Source organism: Eurosta solidaginis, chromosome 2, assembly GCF_040869045.1.
Source record: "Eurosta solidaginis isolate ZX-2024a chromosome 2, ASM4086904v1, whole genome shotgun sequence".
NCBI classification, from domain to species: Eukaryota; Metazoa; Arthropoda; class Insecta; order Diptera; family Tephritidae; genus Eurosta; species Eurosta solidaginis.
In genome coordinates this window covers 181,230,245-181,253,054 of record NC_090320.1, presented here as the reverse complement: position 1 = coordinate 181,253,054, position 22,810 = coordinate 181,230,245, and the positions used below count along the sequence as shown (strand labels likewise).

Sequence of the window (22,810 nt, the reverse complement as noted above, 5' to 3'; positions counted from 1 at the left end):
GTCATAGTCGGATGCCGGCCATTTTTTATACCAAGATAAGGTGAGTTCAGATAAGTACGTGAACTAAGTTTAGTTAAGATATATCGTTTTTTGCACAAGTTATCGTGTTAAAGGCCGAGCGGAAGGACAGACGGTGGACTGTGTATAAAAACTGGCCGTTGCTTCAACCGATTTTGCCCATTTTCACGGAATCGTCATAGAATCTATGCTCCTACCAAATTTCACAGGGATTGGTAAATTTTTGTTCGACTTATGGCATTAAAAGTATTCTAGACAAATTAAATGAAAAAGGGTGGAGCCACGCCCATTTTCAAATTTTCTTTCATTTTTGTATTTTGTTGCACTATATAATTACTGGAGTTGAATATTGACATAATTTACTTATATCCTGTAATGATATTCAATTTTTTGTTAAAATTTCACTTAAAAAAAATTTTTTTTTAAAAGTGGGCGTGTTCGTATTCCCATTTTGTTAATTTTTATTTAGCACACATATAGTAATAGGAGTAACGTTCCTGCCAAATTTCATCATGATATCTTCAACGACTGCCAAATTACAGCTTGCAAAACTTTGGAATTACCTTCTATTAAAAGTGGGCGGTGCCACGCCCATTTTCCAAAAATTTTACTAATTTTTTATTCTGCTTCATAAGGTAAACCCACCTACCAAGTTTCATCGCTTTAACCGTCTTTGGTAATGAATTATCGCACTTTTCCGGTTTTTTGAAATTTTCGATATCGAAAAAGTGGGCGTGGTTATGGTACGATTTCGTTTATTTTAACTGGCGATCTGAGATAAGTGCCCAGGAACCCACATACCAAATTACATCAGGATACCTCAAAATTTACTCAAGTTATCGTGTTTACGGACGGACGGACATAGCTAAATGAATTTCTTTTTTCGCCCAGATTATTTTGATATATAGAAGTCTATATCTATCTCGATTAGTTTATGCCGTTACGGATTACCGTTATGCGAACAATATTAATAAACTATGTGAGCTCTGCTCAGCTGAGTATAAAAAAACTTTGATTTCCGTCTGTGTATTCTAAATCCTGACATAAATACACGTCTTTGGATAGCCCATTCGATCACATCCGGTGGAATTCATAAAATAAACCATTACGGTGCACACAAACGTTGTTTTAAAACTGAAGATGATCAATGATCAATGATGGTCAAGGTTATGAAAAATGAGCCTTTTAGATAGCTCTAAGAGAGAAAGAAATTTCATATCTACATATTCATCAGTACACGTGTGTGCAAATGCGAACCTTGCTTGTTTTGTAATCTACATTATACAAATACATATGCAAGTGGAGCATTTTTGCCTGTATGTATTTACTCCAAACGCTCAAGAAAATAAGTCAGACTATCAGGGTGTCATGGAATCAGATTGTTGTCGAAATCGAATTTGAAACCAGTTATGTAATATTGCTGCAATGAACCCAAAACATTTTGGTTTGGGGATTGATTTATATTTCTCTTTAGTTCCAAATATTTCTTTGTTTTTCAGGAGTATCCTGATGATGAACCTTATAAAGGCTCTAGTGAACAGTTTCCAAACCAAATAGGAGAATTAACACTACAAAAATTTCGGGAACTTGGCACAATGCAGGCTGTACAGCAATCTCGCGATTTATATATCCAACGCCAAAGTGAGTACAAATCCACATAATTCAAGCAAGAGTAACCATTTATAATGCTACGAAGTATCAACAATTAAATACAAAAATTAACCTCACGGAGTATATTGTTTTTATTAGTTACCTTGTAACGCTATAAACGAAAACAGATAAATAAAGACTTCCATATAGTTACCTCATTTAGCTTAAGTTTAAAATTTCATAGGGGAAACAAAAGCTTTATATTTTCCCATTAGACGCTGTTTATACACAAAAAGTTTTGTTTCACATTTCATTTAAATTTTCTGGAATTTTTATTTATTTATTGAATACTACATAGACTAAACCCGCGGCGCCGCTCGCGGAAAAGTTTCGTCACAAAAACATGCCTATATTACTTCCAGGAACGCCTAGAATAACTTCACAAAACTTCATGGCATGCCATGTTGTGCATTGTGGATAAGACAAGTGTCATAACGTCTGCATAGACGTCAAATTTACAAACAGAACCGATCACCTGATTTTTAATTGACTATCGTGGTCTCATTCTGTATATGATTCTCATTCCCGCTGAAGATAGCCGGCCCTATGCGCCGCCATGTTGAACATCCTGTTAAAAACTATAAAAAGTAGCCATCTTGAATAACCTGCCAGATAGTTGACGGATAAGATATCACACTTGTTTTATAAACAATGATGTTGTGGTTGAAAAGTTATAAGTGCCCATACGAGAAGACTCTAAATTTTATAGATATAGAAGATTTGAATTAGCTAAATATTCCTTAATTAAACAAATTTACAAAAACCAGAATTCGACAATAGAAGAAAAACAGCACAAAGCAAGTTGTCGAACACAAGAAACTCGGTGCCCTTCCGCTTTCACCCCCTCCCGCAAAGAAACGAGTTTAAGCATAAAATATATTTGTGTTTAAACAGCGACCTAACAACTTCAAGATATGTCCTTTTAAAAGTGGCATAGCTACATTCTTATTTAACACTTTCATATTTTTACTAAGGGTGGTGAAGATATCTCAAAATTTACTCAAGTTATCGTGTTAAAGGACAGACGGACGGACGGACATGGCACAATCAAATTGTTTTTTCGCTACTGATGATTTTGATATATGGAAGTCTATATCTATCTCGATTCCTTTATACCTGTACAACCAACCGTTATCCAATCAAAGTTATATATTTTGTGTGCAAAGCACAATGTGAGAACGTAAGGCGGTAAATCGGGAGGGGAGGGGGGGAGGTCGATAAAGTTCGGTGTAAAAGGTCTAATAGTTTGCAATTTGTTTCTTTTAATTTAAAACGATTTGATTTATTTCTTTTGCTTTATTTTTATTGGAACATCCTCTGCGTTTCGCTGTCACCGGAAGAAGAAGGCCCCAGAGCAAAAGCGAAGTTGGCTGCATTTCCGCCAGCAGGTGACATTTACCATCTGTCAGAAATGCATGGTATAATAAAATGGGTGACTTAATTATTGACCTCAATCAGCTGAGGTTGTGTGACCTATTGCAGTTGGTGACTGAAGTGGGCCTTGTTCATCACTATTAGGCAGGCACCATTTACGAATTTTCATAGCTTCAAAAATGCCGTCATATGGCAGATGTGTCAGTTGGCAGTTATCTATATCCCTTATGACATAACGATCATTCTGTAGTACTTTGTGTATAACATACGGGACCCTATATTTTTGAACGAGATTCTTATTAGTTCCTACCGTGGTATCCACGTGCCTAATGACTACAAAATCTCCTGCTGAATAGGTTTTTTCCGGAACACTGTGATTCAAAAAATATTGATAATTATACTCTTGAGAACGTGGTATATTCCTAAGTACATTTTGCCTATTTTCCTCATGGTCTCTAGTGGTTTCATCCACTAGGTTGTCTTCCGTAGATTCGGGAAATTCATCCACGGTACTACCTCTTTGATTTACCCCAAAGAGTAAAACGCTAGGCGAGTTTTTCGTAGTACTATGAATACTGTTGTTTAGAGCATATTCTATTTGAGTCGGAGTGTTCCACGGACTCAGTAAGTTTACTCAACATCGTCTTGAGGACACGATTTACTCTCTCGACCTGTCCATTTGAATGCGGTGATGCTACTGCGACCTTCACATGGCTTATATTTCTTTTCGATAAGTAGTCACTAAACTCGAGGGACGTAAAGGAAGTTCCGCGGTCAGTTATGATGCGCCTAGGGCGGCTATAGTAAGAAAAATATTTATCTAGTGAGCAACACACTTCTTTTGTACTCGTGGAATTAACCGGATATAATTTTACAAAATTTTGTGAATGCGTCAATCACGACTAAAATATGTTTGCGTTTTGATTTAATCGCTGGCAAGGGACCGAAGTGATCTAAGTGAATGGTGTCAAATGGTATTGGTTTTTTAGGAATACTAAACATTTTATGCTCATTGGAACGAGCTGGGGCAGAGTACACAATAAACTTAAGACAATTCTTAATGAACCGGTCAACTTTATCCCTCATACTTTTAAACCAATAAGTCTTGCGTATTTGATTATAACATTTCTCTGTTCCTAAATGGCCAAATTTCACGTGAGTTGTGCGGATTACATTTTCCTCCATCTCTGAAGGTATACAAAGCATAATCTTCTCGCCAATTCTCCTAAACACTAAACCGTCCACTAGTTCATACCCTATGACTTCCTCTTTCTCCAGTTTGGTCATGAGCTCCCTAATCTTCTCGTCTCGGTTCTGAGCAATTTGGATCTGAACATCCAGATCATCCAAGTCTACAGCTGCCACTAACTCACTTTCAGCTTCGCCAGACTAGGGTTGCGAATCTACAAGTTGAGAATACTGACGACTGCTAGTACTGCTTTCATCGGATTTTGAAGTGAAATTTAGGGAATTGTGTTCTCTTTCCAACAACGGACACCGGCTTAACGTGTGTACATGGCCCAGATTAGCTCCAACCCGATGCTGAATAGAATAATCAAAATTTTCCAGCTCCAATACCCACCTAGCTATTCTTGGATTGATCTGTTTCTTATTTAGGGTCATAGTGAGTCAGTTGCAATCTGTTATGATTTTAAATGGCACACCTTCTAAATATATTCTAAATCTGCGGAGAGCATATATGATCGATAGGGTTTCTAGCTCAAAGCTATGATATCTAGACTCAGCTGGTGTCGTTGCTTTGGAAAAGTACGCTATTGGATGAAATTTCCCATCCTCCTGCTTTTGTAGAAGCACAGAACCAAAGCCCTGACTGCTTGCATCGCAATAAAGTTGTGTTTCACGTTTGCGATCATATATTGCTAAAGCGATTAACTTACTAAAATATTGCGTAATTCCTCAAATGCCTTGAAACATTCCCTTGAAAACCTAAATTCAGCTTCATTGCGTAGTAAATCTATGAGTGGCTTAGCGATTTTAGAAAAAGAAGGGACACATTTTCGAAAATAAGAAAACAAACCAATACAAGAGCGGAGCTCTTTATGATTCTTTGGGACTGGGTAATTCGCAATTGCCTTAATATGGATCCTCGAAGGCTGTATTCCTGAATGAGTAACTTGATAACCCAAATACTCAATGACGTTGTAGCAAAACTTGCACTTCCTAAGCTTAAGTTCCAAATTTCTTTCATAAGTCCTCCTAAGCACTTTACGAAGGATCTTAATATGACTTTCAAGATCACTTGACGCTATTAATATGTCATCAATATACACAATGATTTCTTTTGCATCAGTTAGGTCTCGGAAGATGTTATAGACAAATCTGCGAAAATTAGCCGGTGCATTCTTTAACCCAAATCGCATTCTAAGGTACTCGAATTGCCAATGTGGTGTGACTAAAGATGTTAATGGAATATATCCCTCATCCATTGCTAACTGATTGAACCCATCTTTCAAGTCCAAGAGAGTGAACCAATTTTTCTATAGAATCGTCTATTAGGGGCAATGGAAAATTATCGCGAACTGTTTTCTTATTCAAAGCTCTGTAATCGATGCACATACGAGTTTCGCCACTCTTTTTTTTTACCAGGACAATCGCAGAAGCATAAGGGGAGTTACTAGGTCGTATAACTTCGCGTTTAATTAAATCATCAGTGATCTTTTGTAGCTCTTCCCTATCCTTAAACGATAATCATCTTGGCAAAGAATAGAAAGGTATATCATCCGTTGTTCGGATTGTCATTTTATAGTCATACGTTTTTTTTTTCAATTGATGTAGGCGATAAATATTCACTAGACAACACTTCCATTACTACCTCTCTTACTCGTTTAGCCAAACTGGGTCCTATATCTATTTCCAATTGAAAAACTCTTTCATCTATTGCTTCTATCTCTTTCACAGCTGAATCAAACAGATTCGTCATATCATAGGGGTAATTGCCAATTTCTTTTGAGTCCTGCTTATTATGATCACATCTGTCATATACTTCACTTAATGTAGGCTTATTACCATCTAATTTAATACTTAAGTCACCATCAACAAATTTATTAATAATCGAATCAGATATATATTTTTTCGAATCTTCTTTATTTAATTCAGTATTTCTAGAAGGTACCTTTTGTTTTACGTTTTTATTAAATTCAGTTGATATTTCATTTAATTGTATTAAGTGAATGTTAAATTTTTGCAAAAAATCTCGACCAAGAATTAAAGGAAGAGTTAATGTTTCATCTGGAACATTTATTACATTAATATTTCCAATTAATTTACGAAAATTATTTGCACACAATGCTGTGCCAAACAAAATATATCCTTCTTTTACCAACGCCAACGAATTGTGTAGGCTTTGCCCGAAATGACAGCTTAACAAATTTTTCAGCAACTGATCTGGCTAATAGAACTACCGGAATAAAAAAGAGAGATGATATTTGTAAAACCTGTACATCTGTTTCGATTTTTATCGTAAAAGGCCACACTAACCTCTTGCTGAGATTCTAAAGGAACATAGTCATCCATGGATACGGCTGCAACTTGAGATGTTTGGGTCTTCTTCTTTGCGCAATTGCAATCCTTATGTCCTAGTTTGCGGCTTTGGGCAGGCACTCTGATAATGCCCGAATCGCGAGCAGTTGAAACAACGTACAGTGGAAAGATCTTCAGTAGTGTTTGCCTTTACTGTGGTATTTGATACCTCTGTGCTCAATGGTTTGCGCACGCCAACGCTGTGACGACGTTTCTCGTAACGTTTCATTCGGCGTATGAGTTCGCTTATGGTATTAGCGCCATACAAGATGCTTATATTATTGCTGCTGTCTGGGATTCCGTCCACTATAATGTCTACCAACTCCTGCTCCATTATCTCCGATTGGGCAGCGATTGATTGCAATGCCACCACATAACTGACACACGATTCTTATGGTTTTAGTTTGCGTAACCGCAGCTGGCGATAGACCTCCTGCCGAGAGCAATTACGGCGGAACATTGCGCATAATAAAAGCTTCAACGTGGAGTAATCCGTTTAGCCTTGGTTTAAAACGAATTATTTCGCTGTCCCGGTCATGCATCGGCGTAATGCTAGGCATTTATGTCTTTCATTGTAGTTGTTAGCATCAGCATAGTCTTCAAACTGTAAAAACCACCGATTTATATCGTAGTGATTGTCGCCACTAAACTTCGGGACTGCTGCATCAAGTTCGTCGAAATGGATGTACTTTCCTATGCGCACAACCGGGCCAGACTCCAATTGCTGGACTACACCTTGGAGCTCCATTACTTCTTTACGTAGCTTCAATAATCTTAACTGCTCTTCAAGGTGGTTTATTTCTTCACTTGATGGTATGGCTTCAAGGCCAACAGATACGTCAGAAGCAATAGTTGGGCTTATGGCATAGTTTGCAGCGGATTCATTCATATGAGGCTGAGTGGAACCATACCAGGCAACGTTGTTAGTATTCTCACTGGACATTACGACGGTCCCACCAGAGGCATCGGACAGCATAACAGCGAATGAACTATGATGTACAGCAATAGTAGTAACAGCAGGCAATGTAGTGGCAGCAACAGCGTTAAAAACAGGCAATGTAGTGGCGGAGGCAGCAGGTGATGTAGTGGCAGAGGCAGCGGTAACGGCAAGAAATGTAGTGGCAGCGGTAACAACAGGAAATGTAGTGGCAGCGGCAGCAACAGGCAATTTAGCAGCGGCAAATATTATCGAAAAGTTAAGATGTTGCAGGGGCAAACTTCGGTGGAAATCAGCGGAGCTTCACAAAATTCTAGTAGGTCACTTTCACCACACAAAAACTTTAACACAATTTTTAACATAATTTAAGCGCACAAATGCACTGATTGGAGTTTTAGAAAGTAAAAGTTAAAATTCTGAACACATTAGCTGAATAAAAAGTGTACAAAAAATTCTTAAATAACAAATACCGACAGTATTAGTTTAACAAATTCTGCTGTGGTAAGTAGTGAACGTGAACTACTAGAATTTTGTGAAGCTTGCTTGCTTGCTTTCGTCCCTGCAACATCTTACTTTTCGATAATATTTGGCAGCGGTGACAACAGGCGCCATAGTCACAGAGGTAGTGGCAAAGAGGCAATTTATTGCCAAAATTACTAGTTACAGCGGTCGATGAAATGGCAGTGGCAGCAGGAGCACCAGGAGCAGGCGGAGGTACAACGATGGTGCTATTTTCAGAAGCCTTAGGTTTTCCTTGTGTATCTGTAGATTTCTGCTACACTGTCGATGCGCTTGATGTATTAAAACGTGTGAGCGGCATTTTCACTTTTTTTCTTTTATGGTTCGAGTTTTTCTTCTAATATTTATTTATGCGAATAGAGGGTAGCACCCCACACCTGAGGATGCAATTTGTTTCTCTTAATTTAAATCGATTTGATTTATTTCTTTTGCTTTATTTACATTTGAACAACCTCTGCGTTTCGCTGTCACCTGAAGAAGAAGGCCCCAGAGCAAAAGCGAAGTTGGCTGCATTTCCGCCAGCAGGTGACATTTACCATCTGTCAGAAATGCATGGTATAATAAAATGGGTGACATGACAGATTAAATATAAGTACATTTTAAGTTATACGTGTAAAAAGAGGCCAAAAAAATATCAGCCATAGAAGGTAAGATGTCATAAAGGACAAGTAAGGAAGGCTAATTTCGGGTGTAACCGAACATTACATACTCAGCTGAGAGCTTAGCTACGTTGGATTCGTAGGGTTTCGTAGATGCTTTATAAGTGGTTTTTAATTCCATATCACATACGTTTGGGAAATATCGACCAAATTGTAGACCAAAAGTGACGTTTTTCGGAACGATTTTCCTTCATCCTTTGTCAAATAAGGGAAAATCACAATGTAGGAAAATGAACCTAGGGTAACCCTGGAATGTGTTTGTATGACATGGGTATCAAATGAAAGGTTTTAAAGGGTATTTTAAAATGGAGTGGGCCTTAGTTCTACAGGTGGACGCCTTTTCGTGATATCGACAGAAAGGTGGGCCAGGGGTGACTCTAGAATGTGTTTGTACGATACGGGTATCAAATGAAAGGTGCAATGAGTATTTTAAAAGGGAGTGGGTCTTACTTCTATAGGTGGACGCCTTTTCAAGATATCGTCATAAAGGAGGACCAGGGGTGACTCTAGAATGTGTTTGTACGATATGGGTATCAAATTAAAGGTATTTATGAGGGTTTTAAAAAGGGAGTGACCATTAGTTGAATATGTGAAGGCGTTTTCGAGATATCGACCAAAATATGAACCATGGTTACCCAGAACAGCAGCTGGCGGGTAATGCTAATTTATTTATATATGTTATACCACGAACAGTATTCCTACCATGATTCCAAAGGCTTTTGATTTCGCCCTGCAGAACTTTTTTATATTCTTCTACTTAGTATGGTAGGTGTCACACCCATTTTACAAAGTTTTTTTCTAAAGTTAAAGTGAGTTCAGATAAGTACGTGAACTAAGTTTAGTATATCAATTTTTGCTCAAGTTATCGTGTTAACGGCCGAGCGGAAGGACAGACGGTCGACTGTGTATAAATAATGGGCGTGGCTTCAACCGATTTCGTCCATTTTCACAGAAAACAGTTATCGTAATAAAAGCTCTGCCCTTCCCAAATTTCACAAGGATTGGTAAATTATTGTTCGGCTTATGCCATTAAAAGTATTCTAGACAAATTCAGCGAGAAAAGGTCGGGCCACGCCCATTTTGAAAATTTATTTTTTTGTTTGTTGTATTTTGTTGCACCATATAATTATTGGAGATGAACTTTTACATAATTTACTTATATACTGTAAAGATATTAAATTTTTTGTAAAAATTTTACTTTTACAATATTTTTTTTAAGTGGGCGTGTTCGTCTTCCGATTTTGCTAATTTTTATTTAAAACATACATATACAGTAATAGGAGTAACGTTCCTGCCAAATTTCATCATTATGTCTTCAGCGACTGCCAGATTACAGCTTGCTAAACTTTTAAATTACCTTCTTTTAAAAGTGGGCGGTGCCACGCCTATTGTCCAAAATTTTACTAATTTTCTATTCTCCGTCATAAGGTCAACCCACCTACCAAGTTTCATCGCCTTATACGTCTTTGGTAATAAATTATCACACTTTTTCCGTTTTTCGAAATTTTCGATATCCAAAATGTTGGCGTGGTTATAGTCCGATTTCGGTCATTTTAAATAGCGATCTGATATGAGTGCCCAGGAACTTACATACCAAATTTGATTAAGATACCTCACAATTTAGTCAAGTTATCGTGTTAACGGAAAGACGTACGAACGGACGGACGGACATGGCTAAATGAATTTCTTTTTCCACCCAGATCATTTTGATATATAGAAGTCCATATCTATCTCTATTAGTTTATGCCGTTACGGGGTACCGTTATGCGAACAAAATTAATATACTCTGTGAGCTATGCCCAGCTGAGTATAAAAACAAGAAACAGAAAGCGGACAAGTTAATGAAGAAGGAAGGCTAGGTAAATCGCATATATAAAAAAGGTAATTTGAAATTAAAGTGAAATTTAGAGAAAAAAGGTTTATAAAAAAAAAATAATAAACCAGGAAACTAAAACTATTAGGTAATAGTCTAGTTGAGGGGTCGTCTGCTAATACTCTACCAAATATATCGAAAGAGGTGTTAAACGACGCGTCCTGACATCAGTATTAATAATCCGTAGGCGGAAAATAAAAGTTTGAACTCTTTCAAAAGATATTAACGAAAAACCGCAAAATTACCCGCGGGTCTTTCCGAAACCGAGGGTGGTATCCATAGTATTTTTGTGCTGAACACTTTTCTGCGTTGGCAGCCTTCGGCCGCGCTTATAAAATATGACCCTGGATGGGTCCAACACCGGTTTGGAGACCAAAACTATATCCGCGCAAAACAATTATGTTCACAATTTTTTTGTGAGTACTACAACATTACAACAACCACATGGTAATCGCAAATATCTGCGGACAGAAAAAACATTTTTCTCTTCCGCCTTCTGATTATTGTTGTCGAGGTCAATAACCGTCTTTTGACACCGCTCTCGATATTTTTGGTAGCGTATTAGCAGTCGACCCCTCAACTAGACTTTTACCAACTATTCGCTCAAAGGCGTTACTTCTGCCCTCACTTTCCTTTCTCTTATGCAACTTTTTTTTACACCTATCATCACGCAACAAAAAGACGAACATTACCAATAGGCCAATGCCAATATTTGTTGTGGCTGTTGATGATATTTTTGTGATTGTTGTTGAAAACGTTGTCCGCGTTACCAAAATTTGTGTTCGTTTGTGTGATGTGCAGTGTGCAGATCTAGCACTTTTTTTTGCGTTTAGCTCCAAAAGTCCGGTTTACCGCCCAGCTCCTTTTTTGGCCTTTAAAATGTTTGCCCATATTTGGCTCCAAATCTATTTCGGCAATACGTATTGTGAAATTTGTAATGTGTTTTATGTGTACTGAAGTTTTATTTTATTTGTTTCGTTTTGTATGATGTGGCAACTCAGTATTCAACTGATAACAAAAACTTTAATCCTGTGTATGTAATTAGCGAGACTGATTCATATTGCTTTATACATTGGTTTTTGTTATTGGTATTTAGAGAAAAATTTCAAAGTTTACAAACGGCGATGGTTACTAAGACATGTTTTTGAATTTCACTTCTTCATCAGCTGGCTTCTCGGGAGCTGTGTATTGAACTCGAATCTCCAACATTCATACCAGTCTAAAGGCAGATGCCTTTAATCAATCAGCCAATACTTAGCTCCCGAGAAACTAACTGATGAAGAAGTGAAATTCAGAAACATGTCCTAGTAGCCATCGCCGTTTGTAAACTTTGCAATTTTTCTCTAAATATCAATAACAAAAACTTTAATCGATAAGCTGTGTCAAGAGGTTGTAACTTCGGTTTCTAGCTTGTGGAACAGCATATTGTCACCGTCTAAGAGTTTCGACCCTTTAACTTCAGAATTTAATAAATTTTTGTTTCGCGTACCTTACTTCCATTATACCTTTGAAGAATATATACGAATTAAAAAAGAAGATAAATGTATAGACGAATTCATTGAAAGAAAGATACGTAATATATGTCGCGACTCATAATTAAATTAATAGAGCAATTAAGGCAACGCTTGCCGCACAATATAGAAAAACTTATCAAAATAGATTTCTTTTCGGTTGAAAACACATTGAGAATTGTAAAACCTCAATAGTTTTGATATTTCACAAATGAAAAAACACGTATAGTACTGATGCAAAAACGAGATTACAAATGCAGTGGAAAAATACCTGAACAGAAAAAATATTTATGAGTGTAGCAATAATAATAATTCATCTTCTGAGGACGAAATCATAGATTTTTAAGTCTAAGGCCCTTCCAACATATCTCTTGCCAACATAAATTTGAATATCGCACCTGTGTATTTTAATGGTTAAAGTTAAAAAAAAACGTATTTTTGTTATTAAAAAATATAAAATGAACTATAACAAGTAAGGAAGGTTAAGTTCGGGTGTAACCGAACATTACATACTCAGTTGAGAGCTATGGTGACAACATAAGGGAAAATAACCATGTAGGAAAATGAACCGAGGGAAACCCTGGAATGTGTTTGTATGGCATGGGTATCAAATGAAAGGCATTAAAGTGTATTTTATGAGGGAGTGGGCCATAGTTCTATAGGTGGACGCCATTTAGGGATATAGCCATAAAGGTGGATCAGGGTTGACTCTAGAATGCGTTTGCACGATATGGGTATCAAATGAAAGGTGTTAATGAGTATTTTAAAAGGGAGTAATCCTTGATTTTTTTTATTTTTTTAATTTTTTTTTTAATCCTTGGTTCCATAGGTGGACGCCGTTTCGAGATATCGCCATAAAGGTGGACCAGGGGTGACCCTAGAATTTGTTTGTACAATATGGGTATCAAAAGAAAGGTGTTAATGAGTATTTTAAAAGGGAGTAATCCTTAGTTCCGGCGGCCACCGTGGTGTGATGGTAGCGTGCTCCGCCTATCACACCGTATGCCCTGGGTTCAACTCCCGGGCAAAGCAACATCAAAATTTTAGAAATAAGGTTTTTCAATTAGAAGAAAATTTTTTTAAGCGGGGTCGCCCCTCGGCAGTGTTTGGCAAGCGCTCCGGGTGTATTTCTGCCATGAAAAGCTCTCAGTGAAAACTCATCTGCCTTGCAGATGCCGTTCGGCATAAAACATGTAGGTCCCGTCCGGCCAAAATGTAGGGAAAATCAAGAGGAGCACGACGCAAATTGGAAGAGAAGCTCGGCCTTAGATCTCTTCGGAGGTTATCGCGCCTTACATTTATTTTTTTTTATAATCCTTAGTTCCATAGGTGGACGCCGTTTCGAGATATCGCCATAAAGGTGGACCAGGGGTGACCTTAGAATTTGTTTGTACAATATGGGTATCAAATGAAAGGTGTTAATGAGTATTTTAAAAGGGAGTAATCCTTAGTTCCATAGGTGGACGCCGTTTCGAGATATCGCCATAAAGGTGGGCCAGGGGTGACCCTAGAATTTGTTTGTACAATATGGGCATCAAACGAATGGTGTTAATGAGTATTTTAAAAGGGAGTGGGCCTTAGTTCTATAGGTGGATGCCGTTTCGAAATATCGTCATAAAAGTGGACCAGGGGTGACTCTAAAATGTGTTTGTACGATATGGGTATCAAATTAAAGGTATTAATGATGGTTTTAAAAGGGTGTGGTGGTTGTTGTATAGGTGGTCGCCTTTTCGAGATATCGCCATAAAGGTGGACCAGGGGTGACTCTAGAATGCGTTTGTACGATATGGGTATCAAATGAAAGGTTTTAATGAGTATTTTAAAAGGGAGTAATCCTTAGTTCCATAGGTGGACGCCGTTTCGAGATATCGCCATAAAGGTGGACCAGGGGTGACCCTAGAATTTGTTTGTACAATATGGGTATCAAAAGAAAGGTGTTAATGAGTATTTTAAAAGGGAGTAATCCTTAGTTCCATAGGTGGACGCCGTTTCGAGATATCGCCATAAAGGTGGACCAGGGGTGACCCTAGAATTTGTTTGTACAATATGGGCATCAAACGAAAGGTGTTAATGTGTATTTTAAAAGGGAGTGGGCCTTAGTTCTATAGGTGGACGCCGTTTCGACATATCGCCACAAAGGTGGACCAGGGGTGACTCTAGAATGTGTTTGTACGATATGGGTATCAAATTAAAGGTATTAATGAGGGTTTTAAAAGAGAGTGGTGGTAGTTGTATATGTGAAGGCGTTTTCCAGATATCGACCAAAATGTGGACCAGGGTGACCCAGAACATTATCTGTGGGATACCGCTAATTTATTTATATATCTAATACCTACCAAGATTTTAAGGGTTTTTTATTTCGCCCTGCAGAACTTTTTCATTTTCTTCTACATAATATGATAGGTGTCAGAACCATTTTATAAAATTTTTTCTAAAGTTATATTTCACTTCAATAAAACAATCCCTTTCATCCCTTTTTTCGTATTTGGTATAGAATTATGGCATTTTTTTCATTTTTCGTAATTTTCGATATCGAAAAAGTGGGCGTGGTCATAGTCGGATTTCGTTCATTTTTCATACCAAGATAAAGTGAGTTCAAGTAAGCACGTGACTAAGTTCATTAAAGATATGTCGATTTTTGCTCAAGTTATCGTGTTAACGGCCATGCGGAAGGACAGACGGACGACTGTGTATAAAAACTGGGAGTGGCATCAACCGATTCCACCCATTTTCACAGAAAACATTTAACGTCATAAAATCTATAACCCTACCAAATTTCAAAAGGATTGGTTGATTTTTGTTCGACTTATGGCGTTAAAAGTATCCTAGACAAATTAAATGAAAAAGGGCGGAGCCACGCCCATTTTGAAATTTTCTTTTATTTTTGTATTTTGTTGCACCACATCATTACTGGAGTTGAATGTTGACATAATTTACTTATATACTGTAAAGATATAAAATTTTTTGTTAAAATTTTACTTTAAAAATTTTTTTTTTTTAAAGTGGGCGTGGTCCTTCTCCGATTTTTCTAATTTTTATTAAGCGTACATATAGTAATAGGAGTAACGTTCCTGCCAAATTTCATCATGATATCTTCAACGACTGCCAAATTACAGCTTGCAAAAATTTTAAATTACCTTCTTTTAAAAGTGGGCGGTGCCACGCCCATTGTCCAAAATTTTACTAATTTTCTATTCTGCGTCATAAGTTCAACTCATCTACCAAGTTTCGTCGCTTTATCTGTCTTTTATAATGAATTATCGCACTTTTTCCGTTTTTCGAAATTTTCGATATCGAAAAAGTAGGCGTGGTTATAGTCCGATATCGTTCATTTTAAATAGCGATCTGAGATGAGCACCCAGGAACCTACATACCAAATTTCATCAAGATACCTCTAAATTTACTCAAGTTATCGTGTTAACGGACGGACGGACGGACATGGCTCAATCAAATTTTTTTCGATCCTGATTATTTTGATATATGGAAGTCTATATCTATCTCGATTCCTTTATATATGTACAACCAACCGTTATCCAATCAAACTTAATATACTCTGTGAGCTCTGCTCAACTGAGTATAAAAACTATATTATTTATGTACCTCTCTTGTACTGTCTTTTTGTGAGTTTACTATACTTTTTTGTTATACTCAGTTGAGCAGAGCTCACAGAGTATATTAACTTTGATTGGATAACGGTTGGTTGTACAGGTATAAAGGAATCGAGATTGATATAGACTTCCATATATCAAAATCATCAGTATCGAAAAAAAAATTCGATTGAGCCATGTCCGTCCGTCCGTCCGTCCGTCCGTCTGTCCGTTAACACGATAACTTGAGTAAATTTTGAGGTATCTTGATGAAATTTGGTATGTAGGTTCCTGGGCACTCATCTCAAATCGCTATTTAAAATGAACGATATCGGACAATAACCACGCCCACTTTTTCGATATCGAAAATTTCGAAAAATCGAAAAAGTGCGATAATTCATTACCAAATACGGATTAGGCGATGAAACTTGGTAGGTGAGTTGAACTTATGACGCAGAATAGAAGACTAGTAAAATTTTGGACAATGGGCGTGGCTCCGCCCACTTTTAAAAGAAGGTAATTTAGAAGTTTTGCAAGCTGTAATTTGGCAGTCGTTGAAGATATCATGATGAAATTTGGCAGGAACGTTACTCTTGTTACTATATGTCTGCTTAATAAAAATTAGCAAAATCGGAGAATGACCACGACCACTTTAAAAAAAAAATTTTTTTAATTCAAATTTTAAAAGAAAAGTTAATATCTTTACAGTATATAAGTAAATTATGTCAACATTCAACCAACAACAATAAAATACAAAAATAAAAGAAAATTTCAAAATGGGCGTGGCTCCGCCCTTTTTCATTTAATTTGTCTAGGATACTTTTAATGCCATAAGTCGAACAAAAATTTACCAATCCTTGTGAAATTTGGTCGAGGCTTAGATTCTAGGACGGTAACTGTTTTCTGTGAAAAAGGGCGAAATCGGCTGAAGCCACGCCCAGTTTTTATACACAGTCGACCGTCTCTCCTTCCGCTCGGCCGTTAACACGATAATTTGAGCAAAAATCGATATATCTTTACTAACCTCAGTTCACGTACTTATCTGAACTCACTTTGTATTGGTGTAAAAAATGGCCGAAATCCGACTATGATCAGGTCCACTTTTTCGATATCGAAAATTACGAAAAATTAAAAAAATGCCATAATTATATACCAAATACGAAAAAAGGGATGAAACATGGTAATTGTATTGGTCTATTTACGCAAAATATAACTTTAGAAAAAAACTTGGTAAAATGGGTGTGACACCTACCATATTAAGTAGAAAAAAATGAAAAAGTTTTGCAGGGCGAAATCAAAAGCCCTTGGAATCTTGGAAGGACTACTGTTCGTGGTATGATATATATAAATAAATTAGCGGTACCCGACAGATGATGTTCTGGATCACCCTGGTCCACATTTTGGTCGATATCTCGAAAACGCCTTCACATATACAACTAAGGGCCACTCCCTTTTAAAACCCTCATTAATACCTTTAATTTGATACCCATATCGTACAAACACATTCTGGTCCACGTTTATGGCGATATCTCGAAAAGGCCTCCACATATAGAACTAAGGCCCACTCCTTTTTAAAATACTCATTAACACCTTTCAAAATAAACGAATCTCGATACAGAACTAGTTAAAATATACCCATATCCCGCCAAACTGTAGCCCGACGGATTGATGAACTGGGAATACACATTCAATCTGCAATAAAGAAAAAAATTAAAAATTGTCAATTTTTCTCTGTGCTTGGACGAAACCACGGATATTAATGATTTATGTCAACTGGCGATATGTGTTCGGACAGTTAACGTAAATTATGAAATAACTGAAACAATGTTTTCTCTTGAAACATTCTGTGGTAATGTGACAGGAAAGATGTTGTTCGACGTTGTAAATGAAAAGGTTTTTTCAGTTTTCGATGCAAACAAATTTGCAGGAGTATGTACAAATGGGGCGAACGTTATGACCGGCAAGAGTGAAGGGTTCATAGGCCAATTGAATAAAAATGGAATTTCTGGAAGACATTTTCATTGCATTTATCATCAAGTTACACTCGCTTCAAAATTTTTGACCGGTCATCCTGCCATGAAACGTGCAGAACAGATTATCAATGAAATACGGGGAGGGCACCATTCCCTCACTCACAGAAAGTTTTTAAATTTTTTAAAAACAACTTCTGCTCGGCATCATGACCTAAAAATGTTTACAGACATTCTTTGGCTAGGTCGTGGTCATTGTCTCAAGAGGTTATTTGAGTCGCGGGAAGAAGTTTTGCAATTTCTAGAAATTAATTGTAACGAAGACGCCCTAGTTAGATCTTTAAAATTTGACATTTTTGCTTTGGATTTAGCATTTTTGGCTGATGTCTCCTTTTTTTGAAGAAACTCAATTTAAAGATTCAAGGAAAAGAAACAGGAATAAACGATGCTGTAAAAATGTGCATCAATTCCAAAGAGAACTGTTTTTGCTTTTAAGGGAACTACAATCTGGCAATTATACCCATTTTCCGAAAACTTCGGTTATTATTAGGAAACATGCGGGTGTTAAGCCGAGTGATCATATTGCAATTCTCGAAAAATTGTTTAACAATTTTGAAGACAGATTTCAGGATTTTGTTTGTTTTCATCCATTTCTTGACATCTTTGAAAACCCCTTCAAATGCGATATAAGTAAGTATGAATTTCAAATTCAGTCCGAGCTAATCAACTTACGAAGCGAAAACGTTCCACCACACGGAGATAATATTGAATTCTGGAAAAATTTAGAAGAATTATCATATCCAATATTGAAAAGAATATCTTTTCAGTTTCTATCACTTCTTCCCACAACATACTTTTGTGAAACATTTTTTTCGGACTTAAAGTTCATTTGCTCCAAGCAGCGCAACAGTTTAACATCAAATCATTTATCGAATATACTTTTATTAAGAAGCTGTCACGAAATTATTGATATTGAAGATTTTATTTAAGATACAATTTAGTTTTACAAACCCAAATATATATAAGCAGTTATATAAATATATCATCACGAAAACAAATCAATCAAAATAAATTTTTTTATTTATTTAAATTTCAATTGGAAATCGAGGGGGGGGGGGGGAGGGAGGTAAGGTTTCCAAATGAATGGTTTGAATAAATAAAATATTGAATATTTTGATTTTGTGATTTTTTCCATGATATTGTCACGGATATTAACATCACTAAGTTATACCATCACCAAGGCGATGCCAAGGAATATATTAATTTGTAAAATTATATTATATCTTTAATCAAACTGATAATTGAAAGTATATGAGAAAGATTGTTGTAAGTTTTTTGTGTTGCTTGGAACGAATAAACTTAAAGTTAGAAAAATTTGTACACAAAAATGTGGTGAAGGGAAAGTGTTAAGCACTAAAAAAAATCCTTTTCAATATTGGACATTCGTACACTTTTTTCGAGAACTCAATATTAGCTCTGTATGGTGGAACATTTTCACTAACTCATACCTACTTATATCGTAACTGAAGGGGGTTTTAAATATATCAATAAATGGTTGAAACAAACCAAATTCTGAAATGTTTCTTCAATTGTTAAACAATTTTTCGAGAATCACCATATGATCACTCGGCTTATCACCCTCAAGTTTCTCACTGTGCTCTTTGAATCGAATGCAAGTTGATGGTTGATGCAAAATACCTAAAAAATTAAATTTTTGTTCAGTTGACCTACAAAGCGTTTATTTTACCAGTCATAATGTTTTCCCATCAGTCCAAACACTTATAAAAATTTATTTGCATTAAATCATTAACATCGGTAATACAAGAATTTTATCAAATACAAAATCTGTAAAATACCGCCCTTATTTAAAAATGTGTAGGCTTAACAAGTAACACACTTGAATTTTGTATTTGAAAGTCTAATACTGTTTTCACACAGGAACTTAATGATCACATTTCACCTTCTAATGAAATCGTAAATTTTTTGCTTTCACACATAAGTAGCTGCTCGATTAGTATGAAGAATGAAATGTCAAGCGAATATAATGACAATAAACTTAATGATCTCATTTCACCTTAGGGAAATCGTAAATTGTTTCCTTTCACACAAAGTAACTGCTCGACTAAAATGAAAAATTAAATGTCTAGCGAATAAAATGGCAATGCTATATGACAGACAATGACATTTACCTTGACAAATGACATTTTTAAGCACTGAACACCCCAAAACTAAGAAACTGAACGCTCCAAACAGAGTTGCATTGGGCTTTTGATTTCATTAGGTATTCGATTAGTCACTAATGAAATAATTATAGATTCGAATCTTGTATGGAAGATTGAGCTCAATAAGCGTCTTAATGTAGAAAACTGCCTTTATTATTCAATAAGCCGTGTGTGTGAATATAGTATTACACGTTCCAAATTTTCTACTCCAATCCAATATGCTGTTGTTTTGGTTTAAATTTCCAACTGGGCTGCTCCCATTCTCTCGTTCTCACTCATACACTCACATTTTTCGTTTTGGACACCACTAGCTTAAGGCCGTCAACCGAACTTTCAACGCCGTGTCCAGTGAGTTTTTCCCAAAAGGAAGTGCCTTGTAAATATTCATAAAAAAACGCTATTCTTGACGGATTTATAGTGTTAAAGTATAGTACTAATAGTACCATTTCTGGTCTGCATGACCAACATACTCACCGACATACATATGCATGTATGCACACTTTCGCACAATGCATACATGCGTCCAAGTTTTATCTTGGCTTACTTGGAAAATTGGCCATGTGTAAGCCAACTTCCCAGTGGGTCTGCCAGATACTAATCTACTGGTGGTAGGAAATAATAAAAAAAAAAAAAGGCTAACCTTACCTGGTGTTCGAACTTCACCGCTGCGATTGTAGATCAGGAACTGGTAGATCAGCGGCGGTATGTATCGCGAACTTTCCGACGTGCACTAAAAAAACTTGAGAGGGTGCACTCGTATATCCCAGCAAAATAGTTTTCACTTTCACTGCGCACAGCTTGAGCAATACTTTGGACCGTTGCCTAACTCTATGCCCTTTTATACACCCAGGAACGGAAAATTTTTAAATTATACGTAGAAAACTACCTTTCGGCTTTCCCGTATTTTCATTTATGCATTCACACACTCATACATTCGCTTAAATGCTTCCCTGAAAAAATTATGCGATTAATCCCTAAAAAGATTGGTCTCCGATTGATCTCTTTTGTCTACATTTGTGCATAATTTATCCCCTTTAGTCCCTTTCGGATAGAGTTGAGATTAGTCAGTTTGAAATCTATGTAATAAAAAAAACGGCAACAAATAAAAAAATTAAAAAGATAACACGGGTTTAAATCGAGGCTTATACCGAACCAAAATTACTCAATGTTGCTACGTCTTTAGCACATGTTTTTTTGCTGCAAACAACATAATGCCAAAGCGTCTTATTACCTGCGCTGCAACACGGTGACGAGGTGTATCTCGGGTTTTCTTTTTGAACATGACATGGGAATGATTTTCAAAACTAGTCCGATAGCTCATAAAATTGAAGAGTTTAAATAAAAATATGTATAAATACTGTTACCATTACTTACATTTGTGGATTACATGGCGGAATCACCAGGTGAAGTAAATAGAAAAAGACAGATGATGTACGCTATCTGAAACGGTAGGGATGTTTTTTCAACGGTCAAATTTTTTTTGTGCTACCTACTGCAAATTCAAAAGGGGATATTAAGGACCAGTGTGAGTATACATTACTGTTAGAATTGAATTGCAACTGATAGCCTGTTTAAATCAAACTGATGAATGATTGCTCAGATTGCGCTTTCTTATACTCTCTGCTGTTTCATTCGCATATTTCTACTACAGTCTAGACGTTTCGCCTGCTAGAACTGCTGTACATATCTCCTTCTTGCAATTAGCTATTTACATGTATGTTTGTAGTTTGTATCCATATGCGTGTATATATGTGAGTAATACTTCGCTGATGATTACAAGTGTGTGCGCGTAATATCTCTTCATTCCTTATATGTATGAGTGTAAATGATGAGTGATGTGTTTATGTACACTGTGTGGCTCGCTTTAATGTTTTTGTGTTGGAAGTTTATTACTAGTGATGGTAATATTCGTCACACTGCCCTCCACCCAAGTCTGATCGTCCCGATCAGACAAATCGTCCGATCCAACCGCTGCTAGTCTCTCCAACTGAACCACCCTTCTATTTCGTGGTTTCCTAATTGTTTGTATGCGGTAGATGGTATTACTGATCCTCTTCAAAACTTTGTACGGGCCTTCCCAACTGCATAAAAATTTGGATGGAACACCTTTCCGCCAGTAAGGGTTGTATATCAGTACCAAATCTCCCTCCAAGAAACCTTCCGAATTATTGTTCTTGTCGTACCTGTGTTTCATCCTACTACTCATTATCCTGACCCGTTCCCTCACACTATATTGCTTGGCCAATGAACTACTTCGTAGGGCTTGATCTTGACGAATTGGCTTTGCATAATCAGTAACGTGTTGACGTTTCACAACAGTAGTGCGCGCTGGCTTGAAACCACGCTTGCATTCTTTCTGGAAAATTCGTTCAGTCGTTTTAGTGCGTCCATTAGAGTTTGTCAATGCCGGTGTTTCTCTCGCAGGTATCTTTTCGCTTTATTTGGCTCATTCGATCCATCAACCTTTGCCCGATCTACTGCCTTTGACTTTTGTGGTTTTTTTCGAATCTCTTTTACCAGCAATCGCTTACTGCTGAACCCTTGCTCAACACTGAAGTTAAGTGGCACATCCTTGTTCTTATACTACATAATACTTCTCTGCGTATCGAGCCTGATGTCATAGTCAACTAAGAAATCCACTCCCAATATGACTTCATCAACGATCTCTGCCACAACGAATTTGTGTAGAACCATGACCTCCCCATTTAAGACGTCACATACCACTTCTCCCTCGACTTGGTTATACTCCCCAGTAATCGTACGCAATCTTGTTCCAGGTAATGTCTTTACTCTCCTGTTGACAAAATCAGATCGGATTAAAGAATGAGATGCGCCCGTATCTACCGTCAGTACACGCTCTTTGCCATCCACATTTCTTTTGACGGCAAGACTGCTCGACTTCCTTCCAGTTTACGAGATAGGTATCTCACGACGTTCAATAGCTTGGGCA

The 22,810-nt window shown here is 36.9% G+C and overlaps 1 protein-coding gene across 15 annotated transcripts in view; it reads left to right on the top strand.

Moving 5' to 3' along the window:
• LOC137240363 (uncharacterized) overlaps positions 1 to 22,810 on the top strand; it is a 424,852-nt gene that overhangs the window by 96,350 nt on the left and 305,692 nt on the right. For 14 of the 15 annotated variants that reach the window (XM_067766486.1, XM_067766484.1, XM_067766496.1 and 11 more), the window contains one exon: positions 1,518 to 1,659. In XM_067766486.1, coding sequence (XP_067622587.1) covers positions 1,518 to 1,659 — 142 coding nt within the window. The remainder of the gene's footprint in view (positions 1 to 1,517; positions 1,660 to 22,810) is intronic. The other variant, XM_067766485.1, reaches the window with a different exon arrangement.